The following is a 17,738-nucleotide window of genomic DNA, read 5'->3' as shown; positions in this document are numbered from 1 at the left end:
TTAAAAAAAAGATTGTCCACAGTGAATCTCAGCATTTTTGCTTGAAATAAATTGCATACATTGAAAGTCTTGCACCATGTTTTTCAGTACAATCTCGACTGAAGATAATATCACTATAGCAACAATAACTTCACCAGTCAAATATTTAAATAGCACTACAATGCGAAGAGACTTAACATAGAACATTCTGTTGACCTTGTATAATACAGAACTCTGTGTCCTTATCAAGGCCAAGTCATTTTCAACCTTGTATAAAAACAGCCATCAATCTAACTATTTATCAATCAAGGAGAGGACTCACATAGCACTATCTATTTATCTTGCCAACTGCTCTGTTAATATCAAATTAATTTCTCCGTTGAGAGTATCAATCACTCAAGGGTTTCTTCTCAACTCATTAGCATTTTAATTGTCCTTGTTTACAGGGTTAAATGAAGGGAGACTTGTTGTAGAGAGTGGGTGATGGCCAATCTATATGGCTGAAATGTACAAACCCCCTCATGTCAATCCTTTACATAACGTAAGTCTACATGTGTGTACCATTCGGAGCATGCAAGACATCTACTCTAAAGGAACATGTTTTTTCAAGGAAAATATTTTTGTAAACGTATTTATTTCTTTTTGTCTTCTAACCTAATTTGTGTACTGGCTTATCAGATGTTTAAATATTTCAAGTTTGAACTACTCAGAGCCCGCTAGTTCTCCCAGATATGAATCAGGACTGAATCTTGAGTTAGTTTAACACCGCTAGGAACATTACAATTTCATCTCCCCACCATGTTCACAATCAAAGAACAACAATGGACAGTCTTAACCCATCTATTTATGGAATGGAAAATGATAAGGCAACTGAAGTGGGAGGGTTGACAAATGTCATGAAAACGGAAAAGGCTGTATAGTGCAGAAAAATAGCCATTAAAGCGTCAATTGGACCCATATAGCCGTCAGCATGTTAACTAGTGCTCTGTGTGCTCGGCTGCCAAGACAAGATATCCTGTGACAGGTTTTACAACCCAACACAATTTACTCTCTTCATATTTTTCCCCTCAGATGATATAAAAAATAAGGGTGATGAAGCAGGCACCCCAAAAACAAAATGATTTAGGGCATCTGGAGTGTGCTAAGAGTATAATGATAAAATGTTGACGCATTTCATAATTTCCCTGCCCGTCTCCATACCCTTGTGACTCATTGGAGTATCATCTGAAATGTGCATACTAGTATACAGCAGACAATGTGAGAATATGGCTCAGCCTACATTGCAAAATGAATAAATACTGGAATAAAATACAGCCAGGGAATGCTGACGAGCTAACTGGGAACATTTATGTATCTAACAATGTCCTGTGCTGTCTGTGGTGTATTTATTGTTTTTAAAATACTGCACAGGCCAAACCTTGTTTGAAGCCTAGTCTGGCAAACTAGATCAGATTCACTAGCCAGCTCAGCAGTAAACTAACATTTACACACAGACCACACATAAACACCCACTACTGCTGCACACACACACACACGCGTATGCGTGTAGAGCCAGATAGAAGCAGTTAGTTTGGGGACTCTTGAGGAACCCGGCAGGGAATCAGTGGGATAATAACCATGGCATGTTCTGTATGCAGGAAGAGGGCACCTATAGCCTACAGACTTGGAAAACCTGGATTATTACCTTAATATAACCATTGACTATGCTTCTATGAATGGTACTTTCAGAGTGCTATACACACCCTTCTGTTAACCATATTTTGTAGTTGCCAGTTCAGGAATAGCCTCTAAGTCCCTAACAAACCAAACAAAATTAGGTTTCTCTTCACTTGGAGACAAAACCTTGTCCCTCACTATTTGTCAAATTCTAAATGATTTGGCACAGATCTTGGCATAAAAAAAATAAATAATACTAGTTACCCAATTGGCTTAATCCAAATTCATTTCAGAACTGCTTAAATGTAGATCTCCATGTAATCAACAGGAAAGTGGGCTGGACGGGCTAGAGGGACAGCCATCAATATCTCTGGCTTGTCAGTCTGTGGACTAGGCTCCAGTGCGCAGCAGAAATGTGTTATATTTTCTGTTGGCAAGTAAATCCCTTCCACACGGTCCACGACACAAATGTCCCCCTCATTCAACACAACCTGAACACCTAATGCCTTCATTTTAAATATATCCAGGGTGTTTCTCGAACGTGTTTCACTTTATCCAAAACTGAGAAGTGGGTGTTATCCATCAGGGGTGAGAGGGCTGTCAGTGACAATTTCTTATGGGTTTTATCCCAACAATTATAGCATTTTTATTAGTTTCACTCAGAAACAGTCAATGGCCTATGCTAAATCCAAAATACAACCATTTAGGAAAACTCAAAAGAATTGACAGATTTGCACTAGCAAAACCCATCTATTGCAGTAGAGAGCATTCGAAAGGTGGATGGAAAAATATCAAACAAACTAAGCCTTGGTGTCCAACACTTTTTAATATGGAAAATGACAGCTAAGGTAAAACACATTAGTTAACTTTTCATACAAGAATTTAAAAATACCTAACTAATCACAACAATAAAACATAGTACAGTTAAAACATCTATACACAGGAAAATGTACACAATATAAAACACATATATACACTCTTTCAATATATTATTATATAGAGATTTTGTTTCTTTACCTTTAAAAACTGAAAGCCAAGCAGCTTGAAGAGGGAGTGTTTCACCTAACTGATAACTATCACACTTGGATGCAGTGAAAAGTACAGAGAATATCACACTTAAACCAAATACATATGGATAGGTAGTATTTTCAGTCAGTTGTTGGATCATCCCATTTAAACACACATATTTTCAGTAAATATGACAACACAGAGGAACTAAATGTGTAGTGTTAACTGTTTGGTGCCAAATGATGATACTGTAAAGATGATTGTGCCTTTCATTTCCACAAAGGTCTCTGCACTATAATAGACCATTTTCACCATCGTCAGCCTGATAGGCCTACTTTCTATGATTGTGATGTCTGGCAGGGTTGTGTGCATCGTCACGTATTCCCAACAAACATGAAATATTTACAAAGATGACTTTTGATAAGCTGTCTTACATCCAGGCTCACAGACAACAACAGTGTTATGATGAATCTCACATTTCAAGCATCCTGTAACAGTCTTAATCCAATTTACAAACAGTGTGAAAATGGAAAGAGCATTACGCACTTAACCATCGACAGATCCCACATGATTGTGTGCATTCAGACTCATACTCAATTAAGTGGCAGATGCTGGCAGCCATCATGTATTTGGGGGACAAGAAGCATTGGGATCCTTTTTGAGTGTTAAATCCTTCAAACGGTTCAGTGACAGGAAAAGAACCACAACATTCACAAATGCAAAAGAAAAACATCTCTGACTTCTAGGCTTCTGTCCTCAAGTTGGGGTCACTTCAACTTTCAGTCCTATTTTCCCTTTACAAAAGCAGCAGAACCAGAAGCAGGAATGTGACCAGACTGGGGGTGGCTGTAGCCAGTATGCGTGGCCCGCCTCTATTGAGTTGGACACGAGGAGTCCTCGGAGAGTTCTGCTTCAGTTTGCTGGGAGGAAGGGCCTTCAGATCCTCCAGGGCCCCGTAGGCTGCCATGGAGAACTCAGGGTCCCCCGTGGTGAGCAGGTCAAACACACAGGACTGGAAGTACACGTCCTCCACCTGCAGGGTCTCCCTGCACTTGGCCGTGGCGCGTTCCACTGTGTAGGTCTGGTGTGGGGGCAGGAGGGGCCCCAGCTCGGGGTTAGACCCAGAGCCCGGGAGGCGTGGGTGAAGAGGCTGGCGCCCCAGCATGTGCTCCTTGATGAGCTCGTTGCGCGGGCATCCGTGCAGACAGAGCTGCAGCCCACTGTTCTCTTCAGAAAAGTCAAGGGTGTCCTCCGGCATGCGGATGGCAAAGGTAAGGTATCGGCCCACCCGGCGCACTATGATGGACGTCCCGATGTAGCGGGCCTGGATCTTCACCAGGCGGCCCCCGGAGCCGCCCTTCTCTACGATCCACAGACTGCCCCCCTCCCCGCCACTCCGCGTGCCATCCTGGAAGGCAGAGGGAAGGTCCTCTGTGGTGGCCTGGTACACCTTCTGCTCCGTACAGCCATGGTACGACTTGAAGATCACCGTTATCTGAAAGACACAAACAAAGAGATGCCAGTGAATGAAAGTCTGTTCCTGATTTAATTGGAGGCAATTCAGTTAACATCTACCCTTCTACTCTTTCAATAGTACTGCATGAAGGTCAAATCTGTTGAAAGTTGTGTCCTGCATACAGGTACACAGATTACTAATAGGTCTACTAAGCAGCAGAACCATCAGAAGCATTCAAAAGGTGTAATACTATGTTGAGCCACAGTATGTCAGTAGGACCTTCACTTTTTATGACAAGGGGAACAGTTCATTTCAAAGTTTGAAAACCCAAATTCATGTCTTTCTCTTGGAAAAGGTATACAACTATTGTGTAATCTGAAGGAAGGAAAGCACCGTGAGCAGAAATATTCATTATGCCCTTTATTTTACAGTAAATATGGACTAGAAAACATCACTAATACATAGATGATGTCTTGTCCCGCCAATTTAGTGATAATCAACCCCAAAGAATCAACTAGGCCTACTCAATATGTGCTTTCTAAAACAAATATCAATGTAAATGTCATAAACCATTGCATATGTATGGCTCCATACTTTTTCTTGAGAGAGTGCAGGATCAAACAAACACAGCTGTCTGTTAGACCCATAAATCAGAAATACCTTCCACTACAACTGCCACAGGGTCTGGACTACTCTCTGACAACTCTGGAGTCCAGTCTGGATTTTTTGTACTAGGCCGACATTTCTTCAAAGCTGTTCTTAGAAGAGGTGGCTATGGTTAACTTTACAGTTAAGGGGATACTGTTTTTGATGAACGATTTCCTTTCTGTACTGTAACAGTTGAAAATGACCCCAATTCAAACAGACGGTGGGTGGCACCGGCACCCTGACTTACAGCTTTGTATTTTTCTCCTCATATGCACTCAAAACTATTTTAAATAGTTGGGTCTGAAATCTCTCTGGTTCTCTCTTTAGTAGTGTTTGGGCGGCAGGATAGCCTAGTGGTTAGAGCGTTAGAATAGTAACCGGAAGGTTGCAAGTTCAAATCCCTGTGCTGACAAGGTACAATTCTGTCGTTCTGCCCCTGAACAGGCAGTTAACCCACTGTTCCAAGGCCGTCATTGAAAATAAGATTGTTTTCTTAACTGACTTGCCTAGTTAAATAAATAAAAAATAGAAACTTTGAAAACGCATATGCAATTTAGCAAAGGATATTTAGTGAACTTCTTGAGGTTCATGGATTTCAACAAACTCTGATATGAAAGAAATTTGCAGAACACAGTTAGTATAACTTTGTTTTTACAGAATCCAGCCTATATGATTTGGCCTAGGCCAATTTCTATTGGTCTTCTCAATCTGGCTAGTCCAAAACCAAATTGTTAATGCTGTTGCTTGTAATTCACATGAGCTGAAAATAACAGTACTGATAAAAATAGATTCTCTTAGAAAATAAGCAAATGTGGCAAGGTGGGCTAGCTAGCACTAGTAAAATTGATAGTAGGCTTACTTTTTAGTGTCTACCAAGTGTTGTATTCATCTAGTGCATATCTACAAATAATACGTTGAGCTCCAAGTATGGTCTTCAGTATAAATATAGCCAAAGATCCAGATTTAAATTCAGACTTCAGATTATATTAAGAAAAGACAAACTCAATCAGTAGAATAAAAAATATGCTGCTTCTACCAAACAACTTTGTTATTTTTCCAAATAATTTCATATTTACACAAAAAGACCTGTTAAGTATTTGACTAGAGAGCTGAAAAAGGTTATCCTACTGTGGGAGAGGAAAATGTTTGAACAAGCGTTAATCACTACCATATGACTACCCATGTGTTAAAGGTAAAGCGCTCAAGCATGTCCCTGATCCAACCCCACTGAATGACCCAGTCTTTCCACTGGTGTCTGGAAGAGAAAAGGTCAGAGGTAGGGTGCCTGGAGGCAGTAGAGACACATTGATTCCTAACTTGAGATAATATTTCTATATATTGAACCATCGTTCAATGTATGACATACATTGAACGACAGACCTACTCATTTCTCTTAATTTTTTACTATTTTCTACATTGTAGCATAATAGTGAAGACATCAAAACAATGAATACATATGGAATCATGTAGTAACCAAAAAAGTGTTAGACAACTCAGAATATACTGTACATTTTAGATTCTTCAAAGTAGCCTCCCTTTGCCTTGATTACAGCTTTGCACACTCTTGGCATTCTCTCAACCAGCTTCATGAGGAATGCTTTACCAACAGTTTTGAAGGAGTTCCCACATATACGGAGCACTTATTGGCTACTTTTCCTTCATTCCGCGGTCCAACTCATCCCAAACCATCTCAATTGGGTTGAGGTCAGGTGATTGTGGAGGCCAGGTCTTCTGATGCAGCACTCCATCACCCTCCTTCTTGGTCAAATAGCCCTTACACAGCCTGGAGGTGTGTTGGGTCATTGTCCTGTTGAAAAACAAATTATAGTCCTAAGCGCAAACCAGATGGGATGGCGTTTCGGTGCAGAATACTGTGGTAGCCATGCTGGTTAAGTGTGCCTTGAATTCCAAATAAATCACAGAGAGTGTCACCAACAAAACACCCCCACACTGCCCCCTCCATGCTTCATTGTTGGAACCACACATGTGGAGCTCATCCTTCACCAACTCTGCGTCTCACAAAGACACGGTGATTGGAACCAAAAATCTCAAATTTGGACTCATCTGCTCAAAGGACAGATTTCCACCGGTCTAATGTTCATTGCTCATGATCTAATGTATATTGCTCGTGTTTCTTGGCCCAAGCAAGTCTCTTCTTATTATTATTGGTGTCCTTTAGTAGTCGTTTCTTTGCACCAATTCGAACACGAAGGCCTGATTCACGCAGGCTCCTCTGAACAGTTGATGTTGAGATGTGTCTGTTAATTGAACTCTGTGAAGCATTTATTTGGGCTGCAATCTAAGGTGCAGTTAACTCTAATGCAGTGGTAACTCGTTTTTCTGACCTGTGGTGGTCCTCATGAGAGCCAGTTTCATCATAGCGCTTTATGGTTTTTGCAACTGAACTATAATGTCAATATTTCATCCCGCCAGGCGTGACACAAAACTCAGAAATAACGATATAATTCATGCCTTACCTTTGACGAGCTTCTTCTGTTGGCACTCCAACATGTCCCATAAACATCACAAATGGTCCTTTGTTTGATTAATTCCGTCGTTATATATCCAAAATATCCATTTATTTGGTGCGTTTGATCCAGAAAAACACCGCTTCCAACTCGCGCAACATGACTACAAAATCTAATCATTTACCTGTAATCTTTGACCAAACATTTCAAGCAACTTTCCTAATACAACTTTAGGTATTTTTAAACGTAAATAATAGATCAAATGTAAGACGGGATAAACTGCGTTCAATAGCGGATAAAAACAAAGTGGAGCGAGCTTTCAGGTCACGCGGCCCTGACAAACAGTACACTAGGGTCGACCCTAGTTCTGAACAGCCCTACTTCTTCATTACACAAAGGAAAAACATCAACCAATTTCTAAAGACTGTTGACATCCAGTGGAAGCGATAGGAACTTCAAGCAAGTGCCTTAAAATCTAGATCCCCATAGAATAACCCATTGAAAAAGAGTGACCTGAAAAAATATTTTCCCTAGATGGTTTGTCCTTGGAGTTTCGCCTGCCAAATACGTTCTGTTATACTCAGACATGATTCAAACAGTTTTAGAAACTTCAGAGTGTTTTCTATCCAAATCTACTAATGATATGCATATCTTAGCTTCTGGGCCTACTCAATCACTTTTTATAGCTACTGTTTACAGGCCTCCTGGGCCATATACAGCGTTTCTCACTGAGTTCCCTGAATTCCTATCAGACCTTGTAGTCATTGCAGATAATATTCTAATCTTTGGTGACTTTAATATTCACATGGAAAAGTCCACAGACCCACTCCAAAAGACTTTTGGAGCCATCATCGACTCAGTGGGTTTTGTCCAACATGTCTCTGGACCCACTCACTCTCACAGTCATACGCTGGACCTAGTTTTGTCCCATGGAATAAATGTTGTGGATCTTAATGTTTTTCCTCATAATCCTGGACTATCAGACCACCATTTTATTACGTTTGCAATTGCAACAAATAATCTGCTCAGACCCCAACCAAGGAACATCAAAAGTCGTGCTATAAATTCACAGACAACACAAAGATTCCTTGATGCCCTTCCAGACTCCCTCTGCCTACCCAAGGACGCCAGAGGACAAAAATCCGTTAACCACCTAACTGAGGATCTCAATTTAACCTTGCGCAATACCCTAGATGCAGTTGCACCCCTAAAAACTAAAAAAATGTCTCATAAGAAACTAGCTCCATGGTACACAGAAAATACCCGCGCTCTGAAGCAAGCTTCCAGAAAATTGGAACGGAAATGGCGCCACACCAAACTGGAAGTCTTCCGACTAGCTTGGAAGGATGGTACCGTGCAGTACCGAAGAGCCCTTACTGCTGCTCGATCGTCCTATTTTTCTAACTTAATTGAGGAAAATAAGAACAATCCGAAATTCCTTTTTGATACTGTGGCAAAGCTAACTAAAAAGCAGCATTCCCCAAGAGAGGATGACTTGCACTTTAGCAGTGATAAATTCATGAACTTCTTTGAGGAAAAGATTATGATTACTAGAAAGCAAATTACGGACTCCTCTTTAAACCTGCGTATTCCTCCAAACCTCAGTTGTCCTGAGTCTGCACAACTCTGCCAGGACCTAGGATCAAGAGAGACGCTCAAGTGTTTTAGTACTATATCTCTTGACACAATGATGAAAATAATCATGGCCTCTAAACCTTCAAGCTGTATACTGGACCCTATTCCAACTAAACTACTGAAAGAGCTGCTTCCTGTGCTTGGCCCTCCTATGTTGAACATAATAAACGGCTCTCTATCCACTGGATGTGTACCAAACTCACTAAAAGTGGCAGTAATAAAGCCTCTCTTGAAAAAGCCAAACCTTGACCCAGAAAATATAAAAAACTATCGGCCTATATCGAATCTTCCATTCCTCTCAAAGATTTTAGAGAAGGCTGTTGCGCAGCAACTCACTGCCTTCCTGAAGACAAACAATGTATACGAAATGCTTCAGTCTGGTTTTAGACCCCATCATAGCACTGAGACGGCACTTGTGAAGGTGGTAAATGACATTTTGATGGCATCGGACCGAGGCTCTGCATCTGTCCTCGTGCTCCTAGACCTTAGTGCTGCTTTTGATACCATCGATCACCACATTCTTTTGGAGAGATTGGAAACCCAAATTGGTCTACACGGACATGTTCTGGCCTGGTTTAGGTCTTATCTGTCGGAAAGATATCAGTTTGTCTCTGTGAATGGTTTGTCCTCTGACAAATCAACTGTACATTTCGGTGTTCCTCAAGGTTCTGTTTTAGGACCACTATTGTTTTCACTATATATTTTACCTCTTGGGGATGTTATTCGAAAACATAATGTAAACTTTCACTGCTATGCGGATGACACACAGCTGTACATTTCAATGAAACATGGTGAAGCACCAAAATTGCCCTCGCTAGAAGCATGTGTTTCAGACATAAGGAAGTGGATGGCTGCAAACTTTCTACTATTAAACTCGGACAAAACAGAGATGCTTGTTCTAGGTCCCAAGAAAGAAAGAGATCTTCTGTTGAATCTGACAATTAATCTTAATGGTTGTACAGTCGTCTCAAATAAAACTGTGAAGGACCTCGGCGTTACTCTGGACCCTGATCTCTCTTTTGAAGAACATATCAAGACCATTTCGAGGACAGCTTTTTTCCATCTACGTAACATTGCAAAAATCAGAAACTTTCTGTCCAAAAATGATGCAGAAAAATTAATCCATGCTTTTGTCACTTCTAGGTTAGACTACTGCAATGCTCTATTTTCCGGCTACCCGGATAAAGCACTAAATAAACTTCAGTTAGTGCTAAATACGGCTGCTAGAATCCTGACTAGAACCAAAAAATTTGATCATATTACTCCAGTGCTAGCCTCTCTACACTGGCTTCCTGTCAAAGCAAGGGCTGATTTCAAGGTTTTACTGCTAACCTACAAAGCATTACATGGGCTTGCTCCTACCTACCTCTCTGATTTGGTCCTGCCGTACATACCTATACGTACGCTACGGTCACAAGACGCAGGCCTCCTAATTGTCCCTAGAATTTCTAAGCAAACAGCTGGAGGCAGGGCTTTCTCCTATAGAGCTCCATTTTTATGGAACGGTCTGCCTACCCATGTCAGAGACGCAAACTCGGTCTCAACCTTTAAGTCTTTACTGAAGACTCATCTCTTCAGTGGGTCATATGATTGAGTGTAGTCTGGCCCAGGAGTGGGAAGGTGAACGGAAAGGCTCTGGAGCAACGAACCGCCCTTGCTGTCTCTGCCTGGCCGGTTCCCCTTTTCCACTGGGATTCTCTGCCTCTAACCCTGTTACGGGGGCTGAGTCACTGGCTTGCTGGGGCTCTCTCGTGCCGTCCCTGGGGGGGATGCGTCACCTGGGTGGGTTGATTCACTGTTGTGGTCGGCCTGTCTGGGTTCCCCCACCCCTTGGGTTGTACCGTGTCGGAGATCTTTGTGGGCTATACTCGGCCTTGTCTCAGGATGGTAAGTTGGTGGTTGAAGATTTCCCTCTAGTGGTGTGGGGGCTGTGCTTTGGCAAAGTGGGTGGGGTTATATCCTTCCTGTTTGGCCCTGTCCGGGGTGTCCTCGGATGGGGCCACAGTGTCTCCTGACCCCTCCTGTCTCAGCCTCCAGTATTTATGCTGCAGTAGTTTATGTGTCGGGGGGCTAGGGTCAGTTTGTTTATCTGGAGTACTTCTCCTGTCCTATTCGGTGTCCTGTGTAAATCTAAGTGTGCGTTCTCTAATTCTCTCCTTCTCTGTTTCTTTCTCTCTCTCGGAGGACCTGAGCCCTAGAACCATGCCCCAGGACTACCTGACATGATGACTCCTTGCTGTCCCCAGTCCACCTGGCCATGCTGCTGCTCCAGTTTCAACTGGCCTGGGCCCTAGGACCATGTCCCAGGACTACCTGACATGAGGACTCCTTGCTGTCCCCAGTCCACCTGGCCATGCTCCTGCTCCAGTTTCAACTGTTCTGCCTTACTATTATTCAACCATGCTGGTCATTTATGAACATTTGAACATCTTGGCCACGTTCTGTTATAATCTCCACCTGGCACAGCCAGAAGAGGACTGGCCACCCCACATATGCTCTCTCTAATTCTCTCTTTCTTTCTCTCTCTCGGAGGACCTGAGCCCTAGGACCGTGCCCCAGGACTACCTGACATGATGGCTCCTTGCTGTCCCCAGTCCATCTGACTGTGCTGCTGCTCCAGTTTCAACTGTTCTGCCTTATTATTATTTGACCATGCTGGTCATTTATGAACATTTGAACATCTTGGTCATGTTCTGTTATAATCTCTACCCGGCACAGCCAGAAGAGGACTGGCCACCCCACATAGCCCGGTTCCTCTCTAGGTTTCTTCCTAGGTTTTGGCCTTTCTAGGGAGTTTTTCCTAGCCACCGTGCTTTTACACCTGCATTGTTTGCTGTTTGGGGTTTTAGGCTGGGTTTCTGTACAGCACTTTGAGATATCAGCTGATGTACGAAGGGCTATATAAATAAATTTGATTTGATTTGATTTGGGCCCGAGTAGCAGGCAGTTTATTTTGGGAGCGCTTTTCATCCGGACATGAAAATACCGCCCCCTAGCCTAGAGATGTTAAAGTAATGATGGACTGTAGTTTATCTTTGCTTCTTTGAGCTGTCCTAGCCTAGGGATGTTAATGTAATGATGGACTGTAGTTTCTCTTTGCTTCTTTGAGCTGTTCTTGCCATAATATGGACTTGGTTCTTGCCATAATATGGATTTGGCTATCTTCTGTATAGCACACAACAACTGATTGGCTCAAACAAATTAACAAGGCACACCAGTTAATTGAAATGCATTCCAGGTGACTACCTCATGAAGCTGGTTGAGAGAATGCCAAGACTGTGCAAAGCTTGTCATCAAGGCAAAGGGTGGCTACTTTGAAGAACCTCAAATATGAAATATATATATATTTTTTTACCCCTTTTTCTCCCCAATTCCGTGGTATCCAAATGTTAGTAGCTACTATCTTGTCTCATCACACAACTCCCGTACGGGCTCGGGAGAGACGATGGTTGAAAGTCATACGTCCTCCGATACACAACCCAACGAAGCCACACTGCTTCTTAACACAGCACGCATCCTACCCGGAAGCCAGCCGCACCAATGTGTCGGAGGAAACACCATGCACCTGGCAACCTTGGTTAGCGTGCACTGTGCCCGGCCCACCACAGGAGTTGCTGGTGCGATGAGACAAGGATATCCCTACCGGCCAAACCCTCCCTAACCCGGACGACACTAGGCCAATTGTGTGTCACCCCACGGACCTCCCTGTCGGTTACGACAGAGCCTGGGCGCGAACCCAGAGTCTCTGGTGGCACAGCTGGTGGCACAGCTGGCGCTGTAGTAGAGCGCCCTTAACCACTGCGTCACCTGATTTGTTTAACCTTTTGCGTGTAGGGGGCAGTATTTTATTTTTTGACTCAAAAAACATACCCATTTGAAACTGCCTATTTCTCAGGGATGGGTAGCATCAAGAAATTAACACTTTTTTTGGTTACTACATGATTCCATGTGTTATTTCATAGTTTTAAATGTCTTCACTATAATTCTACAATGTAGAAAAGTAGAAAATAGTAAAAATAAAGAAAAACCCTTGAATGAGTAGGTCTGTCCAAATGTTTGACTGGTACTGTACATTAAAAATGCAGGTATCTTTGTTATGATTGAGCCCTAAGTTTTTCAGTGTTTTAATGACATTACTGTCAGCAACATGACCAGATGTGAACCCATAGCACAGCTTACCTTGCTGGTGGCGGTGGCACTGGAGCCCAGGACAACAGGCACGTTAGTCACCTGCACTGACAGGTAGCGGTTATCGATGAGAGGCCATGCCCCCTCCACCTTGCACGTCTGGAACTCGTCGCGGAACGTCCGCAGGTGCGGGTCCCCGAATAATCCACAGTGGGCGTACTTCTTCTCCTGGCCTGCGGGGCCCAAGGCCAGCACACGGCTCTCGTAGTCGCATAGCTCGGACACGGCAGGCCTGGAGGTGCTGGTGGCCTTGGCCGAGGAGGTGGGCCCATCGCTGGAGCAGTTTTGCTGGGAGAAGAGCTCCTTGATGCGGAACACAGCTGAGTGGTAGACCAGGTCGCCCCTGCAGCTGCGCGCCGTGCGTCGGGTACACAGGGCGTAGGCGCGCAGGGCGATGCAGTAGTCCACATCGGACAGGGAGTCCTCTTGGAGACCACTAGAGGGCGAGGTAGAGGCCACGTACTCCGCATTGCAGCGCTGGATACGGCACTGCTGGCAGTGTGCTGTGGGGAGGGAGGAAACAGTAGGCAGGTGTTACATGTTTATCATCGCTAAAGTTGTCAACAACCCCCAATAACAAGTGACCAGAAACATTAGGGGGAAAGTATTTTATTTAGAACTTGAACCATTCATGTGTAAGTCAAAGCAAAGATATAGCTTGGCCTTGTTCATGGTAGTGTATACGAATGTGTTTTGTGTCTCAACTCATTGTAAGAGTGAACATTGATGATGAAAAAACTGCTTAACACAACTGTAACGACCATATAATAAAAAAGATGTCCAATAGAAAACACTCTTATTAGTTTGTTCACTGCCTAATAACTTTGTTATAGTGAATTTGCAGGGTTTAAACACATCAGCTGTACAACCCAGCTACGTGCAGCAGGACAGCCAAACTGTTCCACCTATGGAGTTTACGTCAATAAAGAGCTCATTAAAACCCAACTACACCAGCCAGCCCACACGGGAATGGTCAGTCCAAACTTATTTCCCTCAACTCACCCCCACTGAAATAACACAGTGCTTCACTGCTGGACGAAGCCAATCTGTGTAGTTTGCTTAAGGGTGTTGAATATGGTTTGGCTGTTGCTGGGTCAATATGGGGGGCATTAAGGACCATGGCACATGACCACTGTATAAGAGGCTGAATTCAGACCCAAGAGGAACTGCACAAAGAGCTGTGCTTGTTCAGCATTGAGCAACAGCTGGCCAAAGATGTTGGGATTGTATAAATTTGGCACTTCCTGTGTGAAGTTATTACTCAGTACTGTGCATCTGCCAGTGAATATGTTGGGGGCGACAAGGAGACTATGTATTCCAATGTTTGATGTTTTGAGAATATTATATCTCATCTTGAAGCTCTAGATGCCAGGTGCATTTGCATTACATCAACATAATGCCTGTGCAAGTGTCATAAGATGTCACAGACTTAACACACTTAAATAAACAGCCTCAATAAGACTGAAAACAGAAATATAAACAATATGTTTTATTACCATTGAAAGAAGAGCTGCCATAGGCTAATCGACAAGTCCTCCAAACTGTTTTAAATCCAAAGGGCATGATGAACTTGCCAATAATAAAAATATTGAAATATTTTCCACAGACAGTCCAAAAAAATCCTTGGTTGCAAACTGTGTGAATAAATTCTCTAGTAACTGAAGCCCACATGGGTCTTGGCAACTGTTAATCAAAACTGAGATGAGTGTGAGGTCAACTCAGAAGCATTCTACCATCCCTCGTCTGATTTCCACCAATGATCTCCCTGCAAGCACTGGGGTCACCGAACTCGGCTATGATTGTCCATTTTTGACAATCACGGCATATAGAGCTATGAACAACCATGTCTATCTCTAAAGGCTCTTTATGGCCAGCCTTTGACAAGAGGCAATGTGACAACCATGTGCGGAAAACATGGGAAAGGATTAAGAAGAGAATAGGACGAATTTGCATTTAGAATAATATATTTCAATAGGCTAGAGAACAATTTAAGGGAAACCAAATAAACTGAACTAATCTGTGGAATAGAGGATGGCTTTAATATGTAAACAAATGCAAGTATGTCATATCCAGTTTTATAAGAATGATCATCATCCTGCTATGTACATGAATACACTCAAAATGCACAATAACCATGTCATAGCAGTCTACCACATTATGGGGAAGTAATCATTTAACTGGGGGTGATTAATGGACAATAAATATTTCATGATAATTATGCTGAACTACATTGGAAATGATTCAACTATCACTAATATAGGCTACTACTGTTTTGCAATGCGTAAACGTGGCTAAATGAAATCCATTAAATTAGAATTCATAGCGCCCAACTTTATGTGAAGTTTATCTAATGATCTATGGAGAAACGCCCCATTGATTTGTTGACCTTCCAATTTCTACCACTCTTTTTGTGAGTGAAACTTGTGTAGGTAATATTATGCGAGTTTAAAGTCAAAAGGCTAAATCACCACACATACACACTTTGTTTCGTTAGTTAGATGCATGTTTTGGTAACAAAGCATCCAAACGTCTGACGATGTATCGCGCATGCACACAACAAAGCTCAGGCGAATAAAACACGTCAAGTTACTGCACGATGGACACATTCAGAGGCCGAGAAGTCTGACACCATGCCATGCATGGTAACAAATGAAGCATGAACACAACACCATCTAAAGTTTCATTTTGCAAGGTAAACTAGTCACGGCACTAACAGTTGGTTAGCGTGTTACGTGTTAAAACGTATTAGCAATTTGTTGCTACTTTATACAAGCAACATGTTTTAACACAACGTCAATAGGTTATCAAGCCAAATGCTAACGATCTTTATTAGCGGACTTCTACGAGCTCGAACTTTATTCAAGACTTTGTGTGTGAATATAGTATCGATAAAGTATAATCGTGAAAGTATGATCTTGAAAAAAAAAATACATAATTGAAGAATGCTCGTGATTAATGTTACTTGACGGATTTAGAGAATGTAGCTAAAAGTTCGACCGAAGTAGCTCGTGTTGTCTAGCCAGCTAACTAGCAACAGCAGCAGGTTGGTTCGCGACGATGGTTTAGGCCAATGACTACCGTTATATTTGAAGGTCTAGACACCCAGCAAAAGTCCGCTGATGACCGATTTAACTTATAGTAACTGTCAAACAGTAAATAGCTACAACTACATGTACATACACATACTGTAAACAAAACACACTGCCATATTTTAGTTCAGAAATATTTAAGAAAGCGAGTGTTTTTGTGAACAAGTCTCGCTCATCTTTAGCACAGCCAATAAAGTTTTCCATCATCCATTCGCGATGCGGGGAAACTGTTTTGCATGCATCACATATGAATGTTGCCTTACCTGGTCTGAGTAGCAGCGAAAGTAAAGCCATCGTACAATTAATATAATTCCAAAGCTGCCGCTTAGCCAAGTTTTGAGGTCCGCTTCTCCCCATGCCAATCCATTCAGTTAGAATGGAGTTCTTCGACTGCTGTTCATCAACGCAGTAGCTGCGGGAAATTAGACATAAATTCGTGTCTTTCCCCTGTGCTGTCTTTCAAAAGGGGTCTAGTCTTCAGGGCGGCTCTACGTGGGAGGGGTCTAACAGAGTAGATGGGGATCAGAGGGGGTTGTTCGCCAATGAAACACTAATTATTCGTTAACCACTTGATATTTACATAAGCCGTTTGTGGCAATCATGGAACATTGGGACCAAGCCAATGGAAAGTGTTTCTAAAGACAATGAAGGCGGTGCAAAATATTTGTTGTGTAGTATTTGAGAGGGAGTTAAATTAACAGGTAACCAACCGGTCAGGAAAGAGTGATGAAAATGATAGTTCTCACATCTAAATACAGCATGATTCTTTTTGCAGCCAACGTGATTTATCTCAAGACTGAAATAGTGAACCTCTTTCTGGGGAGAGTTTGAGATATGAGTTGTAGCTATGTCCACATAGCATGCCCCTCTGCACTATAACGCATTCAGCTGTGGCAGTTGTCCTGTTTGAGCTCCCTGGGTCTCAACAGAGCTGCGGAGCAAATTGCCCAATGCAAACAATCGTATTGTTTCTCTGCTCTAAGCATGACATTACTTCCTCCAACTGCTGAAGAAAATTCTCACCCAGGATGACAATGGTGTCATTAATGTCTAGCTTTGCTATTCATGCTCGGTGTTACTTGGTGGTAAACGACCCTAGGTTTGAATACAGATGTGTCACATATATCAGCATGAAAGCATGAAGGGAGTGAGCTTCAAGATACTTTTGTCACTTTGCTATTAGGCTGAATCTTTGTAAGGCGAGGCAGGTCACGTCATACAAGTTCAGAGGTGACGTGTTAATGTAATGAAATATTTATTAACTAATTTCCAGATATCTTCTAAATTACCCACAATGCACTATTTCTCAACGTCATATGGAGAATCTACTCTGTGCTACCGAGTTCGAATGCTAGCTCGGTAGCTAGCTCAAGCTGACTAATGTTAGCCACTAGCCATGCTAGCCACACAAGCTCACAGAACGGGACTGGGTGCTGAAGCATGTAGTGCGTACAAACTGTCTGTCCTCCGTTGCAACACTCGCTACCGATTTCCAAACTGCCTCTGGAAGCAACATCAGCACAAGAACTGTTTGTCGAGAGCTTAATGAAATGGGTTTCCATGGCAGAGCAGCCGCACACAAGCTTAAGATCACCATGCGCAATGCCAAGC

General features: G+C 42.6%; 1 protein-coding gene across 1 annotated transcript; it reads right to left on the bottom strand.

Annotated features, from left to right (window-relative positions):
• Positions 1-2,441: 2,441 nt before the first annotated feature.
• On the bottom strand, positions 2,442-16,630 carry LOC124037655 (repulsive guidance molecule B-like). The gene is made up of 3 exons (XM_046352581.1): positions 16,391-16,630; positions 13,030-13,541; positions 2,442-4,138 (listed from the first exon to the last, which is right to left on the bottom strand). Exons 1-3 carry the CDS (start codon positions 16,482-16,484, stop codon positions 3,440-3,442), a joined length of 1,305 nt encoding a protein of 434 aa, XP_046208537.1. The 5' UTR covers positions 16,485-16,630; the 3' UTR covers positions 2,442-3,439.
• Positions 16,631-17,738: the final 1,108 nt, after the last annotated feature.

Source organism: Oncorhynchus gorbuscha, linkage group LG06 (assembly GCF_021184085.1).
Source record: "Oncorhynchus gorbuscha isolate QuinsamMale2020 ecotype Even-year linkage group LG06, OgorEven_v1.0, whole genome shotgun sequence".
Lineage (NCBI taxonomy): Eukaryota > Metazoa > Chordata > Actinopteri > Salmoniformes > Salmonidae > Oncorhynchus > Oncorhynchus gorbuscha.
Note: the sequence above shows the minus strand (reverse complement) of the source record. Positions and strands in the feature narration are given on the sequence as shown.

Bases quoted from the DNA above. Each gene is read 5' to 3' on its own strand.
- LOC124037655 (XM_046352581.1), bottom strand. From the start codon at position 16,484: ATGGGGAGAAGCGGACCTCAAAACTTGGCTAAGCGGCAGCTTTGGAAT. The intron at 13,542-16,390 runs GTAAGGCAACAT...CCCTCCCCACAG, and splicing joins TTCGCTGCTACTCAGACCAG to CACACTGCCAGCAGTGCCGT. The intron at 4,139-13,029 runs GTAAGCTGTGCT...TGTGTCTTTCAG, and splicing joins GTGCCACCGCCACCAGCAAG to ATAACGGTGATCTTCAAGTC.